General features: G+C 47.7%; 1 protein-coding gene across 1 annotated transcript; it reads right to left on the reverse strand.

Annotated features, from left to right (window-relative positions):
- Positions 1-441: 441 nt before the first annotated feature.
- On the reverse strand, positions 442-5,823 carry LOC131676019 (uncharacterized). The gene has a single exon (XM_058955144.1). The coding sequence runs from the start codon at positions 5,821-5,823 to the stop codon at positions 442-444; it is 5,382 nt and encodes a 1,793-aa protein (XP_058811127.1).
- Between the last annotated feature and the right edge of the window lie 1,594 nt (positions 5,824-7,417).

The raw sequence follows: 7,417 nt of genomic DNA on the forward strand, positions 1-7,417 counted from the left end.
AGCGAGCCGGCCATGCTCGTTGACGACCTCGGCGTAGAGCGGGAAGGTAGAATTGCGCAGTTCTTCCTTCGGAAATGGTTCTGCTGGTGTCGTACCTCGAAATAACCAAGCGTTATACTTGAGTTAGTATTAATTCTAACGTGGCGCGGCCGTGAGCACGCGCTGGCGTCGAGCGCCGCTGCTGTGGTTGAACGGTCAACCGAACTGGAACATTTTGCACGAACAGATGCACAAGGCATGCATGACAACCACCACCGAAAACAACACAGTTACCTTTTCTCAGATGAACGGCTTGAATAAGCGTTCGGAGCGACGGGTCTACCAGACGCTCAAGGATGTATAATGACTGAGAAAGAGAATTCAATTAGCTTTTTGAAAGTTCAAGAAATGCATAACTTAACTGGTGTGCGGAGGCCTCCTGGCCTCCGCCGTTGGAGGAGTCTAGTTCTCCTCGGTTGATGAAATGAAGTTATCGCGGATGGGTAGCACGCAAATCTTCGAGATCGCTCGTTTATAACTACCATCCTTCGTCTGTACCTTGACGACTCGTACGTTTTGATCTGGTCCCTGCTGAATCTCCGTCACTCGCGCTAGTTGCCATTTTAACGGAGGTAGATTCTCTTCCTTGAGAACAACCATAGTGCCTACACGTATGTTGTCTCTTTGCCGTGTCCACTTTGTCCTGTTGTGAAGATTCGACAAGTACTGTGTCGACCATTTCTTCCACAACTGCTGCGTGAACCGCTGTGTTTTTTGCCAAGCCGAGAGTCGGTTTTCTGGTATCGCTTCAAGATCGGGTTCTGGAATTGCTGTCAGAGGTCGCTGTACCAGGAAATGTCCCGGTGTTAGCGCTTCGTAGTCGTCTGGGTCGTTACTAACTGGGGTGAGTGGTCGTGAGTTCAAAATCGCCTCGATCTGAACCAAAACCGTTTGCATTTCGTCATACACTAGAGTGTGCAAGCCGATCGAACGTTTGAAAAGCGTCTTGAAGGATTTCACCGCGGACTCCCACAGCCCGCCGAAGTTTGGTGAACGTGCTGGAATAAACCGGAACTCTATTTTGTCGTTTGCTGCCTCTTTTGTGACAGCGTTCTGGAACTGTTGGCTGTGAAACAGTCGGCGAAGTTCATCCAGCTCCCGTTTTGCACCGACGAAATTCTTAGCATTGTCACACATAATCAAATCGGGTCTACCACGCCGAGATGTAAATCGCTTCAACGATGCCAGGAACGCCTGTGTGGTGAGGTCTGCAACTATCTCCAAGTGTACTGCCTTGATGACTAGGCAAACGTAAACAGCGATGAAACATTTCACAGGCTGGCAACGCCGATGCGGATAGACCAAAGAAAATGGTCCACAGTAATCGACTCCGACTCTTCGAAACGGTGAACAGGGAGTTACTCTCTCGGGTGGAAGATCTGCCATGATCTGATCCTGTGCCTTGGGCCGTACTCGAAAACAAGCGACGCACTCGTGGATTACCTGCCGTACCAGGTTTCTGGTGTACACTGGCCAGAATTGCTCTCGCATAGCCGAAATCAACAGCTGCTGTCCCGCATGGAATAGCTTTCGATGGTAGTAAACAACTACGATTTTTGTCAGCGGGTGATGAGGGTCAAGAATATACGGATGCTTGCGATTCGCAGACACAGCTGCATGCCGTAACCGGCCGCCGACGCACAGTATGCCTTCCTTGAGAATCGGCTTTAGTGAAATAATGCGCGACGAATCTCGCACGTGGGGTTGCTTGGACAAATCGGCAAGCTCCTGCGGAAAGCTTTCTTGCTGAGCTAGCCGCACTAGCATTTGTAGTGCCTCATCGAGTTCTGATGTCGTGATGGGACTGTGTCTTCTGCAGTTGCGATTGACTGCTCGAGCGTTGAATCGGAAACGGCGAATGTAAGCCGTAATACGAACTAGCTCCGACAGTGACGATCGTAGTTTGAAAATCTCACTGGGAGTGGTTGTCTGGAGTACCAACGTTGTGGACTTTTCCTCCAAATCTGCTGACTCGATGTTTTCCTCCCATATCTCCTTGATCTCAGGTCGATACGCTTCTTCCAATAGCAGCCAGTGCGGTCCGTCAAACCAAGCATGTTGGTACTGAAGCTGCGCTGGGGTCATCCCACGGGAGATTATGTCTGCTGGATTTTCTACACCTGCGACGTGATTCCAGGTGCCGTCCTTCGTGATGTGCTGGATCTCGGAAACTCGATTTGCGACGAACTGCTTCCATCTTGATGGTGACGATGATAACCAGCACTTAACGATCATCGAGTCTGTCCAAAAGAACGATTTTGCCGAAATGCGGAGACTCTGTACGACCTTTTCGTACAAATGAGCAAGCAAAAGCGCTGATGATAATTCCAAGCGGGGTATAGACTGCCTTTTCTTCTTCTTCTTTAGGTTTTCAAGCGGAGCAACCCGCGACTTCGACGTCAAAAGCCGCACAGCTACGGATCCAGCCTCTGTAACTGTTCTAATGTACACGCAGGCTCCATACGCTAACTCGGATGCGTCACAGAATCCGTGAATTTCCACAGCTGCACTGCTGCTAATACTTCCAACCCACCGGGGGACCGAGAGGCTATCCAAACCGGCTAGGTTTCTCCTATATTCGTGCCAATACTCTTGTAACTCTGCAGTCAGCGGTTCATCCCAAGAACACTCCTGCTTCCACAATTCTTGGATGAAGATTTTCGCTTGGATGATGACTGGCCCCACGAGCCCTAGGGGGTCAAACAATCGCGATACGTCTGATAGTACTGTGCGCTTGGTAATTACCGCAGCAGAGCTCCAGACCGGGGTAGTGAATCGAAAGCGATCGGTACTGGGTTCCCAGACAAGTCCTAGCGTCTTGATAGTTGAGCTAGACGAGTCTAACTCCAGAATCGAACGGTCGTCTCTTAAGTGTTCAGGAACATTTAGTAGCAGCTCTCTGTTGTTAGAATTCCACTTGCGTAGTGAAAACCTAGCTGACTCCAGCAGCTCGACCAGCTGCTGTATCAGCTTCTTTCCGTCCTCCACGTCGTCTACACCTGAGAGCATATCATCCACGTAGAAATCCTTCTTCAGCACCTTAGCAGCTTCTGGGTGCATTTCTGCTCCTTCTTCCGCCAAACTGCGCAGACATTTCGTGGCCAGATACGGTGCAGACGCGGTTCCATACGTGACTGTGGTTAGCTCGAACGTACGGATTGGCTCTTCTATAGAATCTCTCCATAAGATTCGCTGTAGGGATTGATCCGCTACCTGTACTCGAACCATTCGATACATCTTGGCGATGTCGGCAACAATTGCAAATCGGTGCGTACGAAAACGTAGCGTGATGCTGAGGAGATCTTCCTGAACAACGGGACCGACCATCAAGCCGTCGTTCAATGAAATTCCTGTTGATGTACGACAGGAAGCGTCGAAAACTACTCGGAGTTTCGTGGTGGTGCTGTCCGGCTTCAGAACAGCGTGATGCGGCAAATAATACTTCTTGCCTCCGTCGATATCCTCGATCACCTCCTTCATATGCCCGAGAGTTAGATATTCGTGGATGAATTCAGAATATACCGTCTTCAGGTCTGGATTAGCTGCGAATCGCCGTTCGAGTCCCATGAACCGCTTAAGTGCTGTTGCCTTTGAATCTCCCAGTTTACTGATAACATGTTTCTTTTTTGGTAGTGTTACAACAAATCTACCACTCTCGTCTCTCACTGTAGTCTGCTCGAAGAACTGTTCGCAGGACGATTCTTCTACAGAATTAATGCTGGTGGTACGACAAGTCTCCAGATCCCAAAATTTAGTAAGCTGCTCTTCGACCTCCGCTGTCGAGCATACGTGAACCAGTGAGCATGGTTCGCCGCTTGAACTGTTAGGAATGCGTCCCGAAAGTATCCACCCAAACACCGTATTCTGCAGAGTCGGTCCTGATGGTGTTGCTCTCTGTCGCTCATTCTTCAGCAAGTCCATGTAATACTCCGCCCCTATGATCAAATCAACTGGGCCAGGCTCGTGGAAACCGGGATCGGCTATCAGAGTAGAATCTGGAAGATCCCACTCGGCAGGATTGCAACTCGTCGTCGGCAAAAGAACAGTCAATTTCGGTAGTACATGGAACTGCATTTCTGCGGTGAAGGATGATATAATCCTGGATCTGGGACTGATCTCTGCACTGATCAATTTGGTGGAAACTGATCGAGATGAACCGATTCCTTGAACTGACAAATATGTAGGGGATTCATGAAACTGCAGCTTATTCGCAAAACTTGCTGTCATTAAACAGTGCTGAGAACACGAATCTAGCAGGGCTCGTGCGAGCGTTGTTCTGCCAAAACGGTCCTTGATTGTCACGAGAGCGGTTGACAGGAGTATGTTGTGTGTTGGTGTGATGGGGAGTGCAACATAATTTTGACTTGTGGTGGGTGTGTCTGTGGTTGTGGTTGGCTGTGTGTTGTTTGTGCGCTGCGAGTTAGCAGTATTAGTGTGTATGTGTTGGTTCGGATTGTGTTGCTTAGTCTGTGACTGTCTCGGTTGCGTGTCTTGAGACGGAGGTTTCGGCTGCGAGTGTGGAACGGAGGATTTGGGTGCTCCATGTAGCATGGAGTGGTGCTTCTGTTGGCAATGACGACAGACCCCTCTCTCGCAGGAACTTGAATAGTGTCCAGGACGCAGACAGTTACGACACAACCTGTGCTTAGCAACAGCTTCGATGCGCTCCGAAACCTTCATTCGTTGAAACATAGCACACTGGGAAGGAGGATGCCACGATTCACTGCATAATGTGCATCTGTTCGACGTCTTCACAACAGTGTGACAGACGGTTGATTTAGAAGAACGATGATCAATGGTCTGGGATTTTGCAGGAGCGACTGATTGGGGAACATCACAGTGGTTGCGGAGAAAACTGAGAAGGGCTGCATACGTGGGAACCTCCTTCGAGTTGTGGTGAGTTTCCCACTGGCGTAGCGTAACAGAATCGAGCTTGGAACACACCATATAAGCGAGAATGGTGGTCCACTCCGAAGTGTTCTGACCTATCTTGTCCAACATTTGGAGATTTTTCTCAAAGTCGCTAATGAGTTGATTGAGTTTATCGTAGCTCTCCCTTTTGAGACCTTCAATGGCAAAAAGTGCATCTAGGTGAGCCTTCACGATGAGTTTTTTGTTCTCATAGCGGTTCTCCAATATTTCCCACGCAACAATATAATTGGCGGCAGACAATCCTACTGAACTGATTTCTTGCAGTGCATCACCAGACAACGACGACCTCAGATATGTAAACTTATCCATATCAGTCAGCTGAGGATTGCTGTGAATCAGACTTTGAAAGGAATCGCGGAAGGTTACCCACTCAAAAATTTTACCACTGAATGACGGCAGACGGATTTCAGGCAGCTTTACCTTCGAAAATGTCGCTACTTGGTGCGTACCAGAACCATCATCTCCAGCAATCGATGATTGGTGTCCCCCTAACTGTAATGGCGGTAAGAAATTCGGCAACAAGGTCAGCATGGATGCTTTAAGCGCATAGAAATGATCTTCAAATTCCTGCAATAGTCGATCGTTCTCATTGTCCAGATGTTCCAATGCCTCTTGCTTCACGTCTGGATCCGAATCGGCGTGTTTCGTCAATTCAGCGTCTTCAACCAACAACTCTAGCTTACTACGAACTGCAAAATATTCCTTGTGGACCTCTTCCAGTCCTTGCATTCGCAGGTTGACTTGTCCGCCATCTCTGGCCTCTTCATAATGCTGGACAAAATGACGCACACCCTCTAAGGACCTTAAAAGTTGACGTTCCCGTTTGCGCAAGGATCGTAACTCGGTTGCCATTCTGACTCACAGCACTACACTATACCATCAAATGTTAATCACGGATATTTCACAGCACTCTCCACTTTCACCAAGTAAATTGACCGATCGACTCGACGTTCCACACTATTACTACGCGAACCGAAATTGACAGTTGCAGCGGGGGAAAACAAGGCGGAAAGCACCCAGCAAATAAAATCCAGCAAAGATTCCGAGACCAACAAAAATCAGGGACACACGTGCCAAGAAAAATACTCGCATAAACGCTTGAATTTTTTATTAATCTAGCCAACCAACATGAACCAGACACCACATGCAAATACGCCACCACAATCATGCACTCTACTCCCTGTATTTCCGTTGGCTGTCTCCGTCCGATGATCTGTTGCGGCCGATCCAATTCTGTGATCTCGTCCGATGTAGCTGAACCGTACACTTCGCGATGGCGCCGCAGTTTTTTGTTCCGATGGCGCCGCAGCGTTCTTACGATGGCGTCGACCAGCGTCGAAAATGGCGACGCTCTTTTTCCCGCACTATATAATTTGCTTCCAATGCACTTTGGCGGTCTTGCTTTGGGGTCACTGCCCTCGTTAAAAGTTCACTGACCGCTTTTGTTTCTGAACTGTCCACCACGTTTATCTGTTCGTTTTTCAAAGTGTCCGAAAACCACTGCACTGATTCACAATCCGGCTCGAAGGACCAATGTTCGCGCGCGCGTAATACCGGGTTCTTCGGACACTTTGAAACTCTAATTTTTCACTACTAAAAACACTTTATTTGCGCGAACGAAAACTAGTTATATTTTTAACGGAGCGAAAAAGACGATCTTATCGTCACGGTGGTTTATTCAATCTGATCTGATAGTACATAGATCGGCTGGCCGGCTGCCGGGTCAAGCACGATAGCAGAAGGCCTATTCGCACTCGACCATTTACTACCTGCACTCGTGGAGTGAAACAGGCCAAAGGATCCTATGGGAGAAAGCGAGAACGATCTGATCGCAACGTGTGGATCACATTGGGGATGATCAAGTTTCCCTGACTGAACATTTAGTCTCTCGCTCGAACAATAGGAAAGGTAATATAATTGTCTCCAACTTTGTCGAAGACTGCTAGTAAATCCGGCTTTGTTAAAAGAAGTTATTAAACTTTTAACGAAGTGATGTCTGAGTCAGTTTTGCATGGGGCCTAGCAGTGCATGGTTGTGTATCGGTACTCGATTTCCACCAACTATTAATTTTTGTGAGCTAATGGTTAGATTTAGCTGAATAGTATGTTCAGAAGAACTGTAGTATGTGATACGAGTTATGTTTTGGTTAGAAACTTTTAGTTCCACCTGTGACCGCATAGAGGGCGCCAACACTAACTTTTCAACGGAGAGAGATAGGGATTAGGTGTCTTCCACAAAGTTGTAGAACTGACATTTTTCAGTAATACTTCCGAAAATCTCGATATTCTATCTCTCTTCGTTGACAAGTTAGTGTTGGCGCCCTCTATGCGGTAACAGATGGAACTAAAATTTTCTAACCAAAATATAATTCGTATTATGTACTACAATTCTTCTGAACATACTATTCAGCTAAATCTAACCATTAACTCACAAAAATTAATAATTG

This window comes from Topomyia yanbarensis, chromosome 1, assembly GCF_030247195.1.
Source record: "Topomyia yanbarensis strain Yona2022 chromosome 1, ASM3024719v1, whole genome shotgun sequence".
NCBI classification, from domain to species: Eukaryota; Metazoa; Arthropoda; class Insecta; order Diptera; family Culicidae; genus Topomyia; species Topomyia yanbarensis.

Excerpts from the sequence above, each read along its gene's own strand:
- LOC131676019 (XM_058955144.1), bottom strand. The coding sequence starts at position 5,823 with ATGGCAACCGAGTTACGATCCTTGCGCAAACGGGAACGTCAACTTTTA.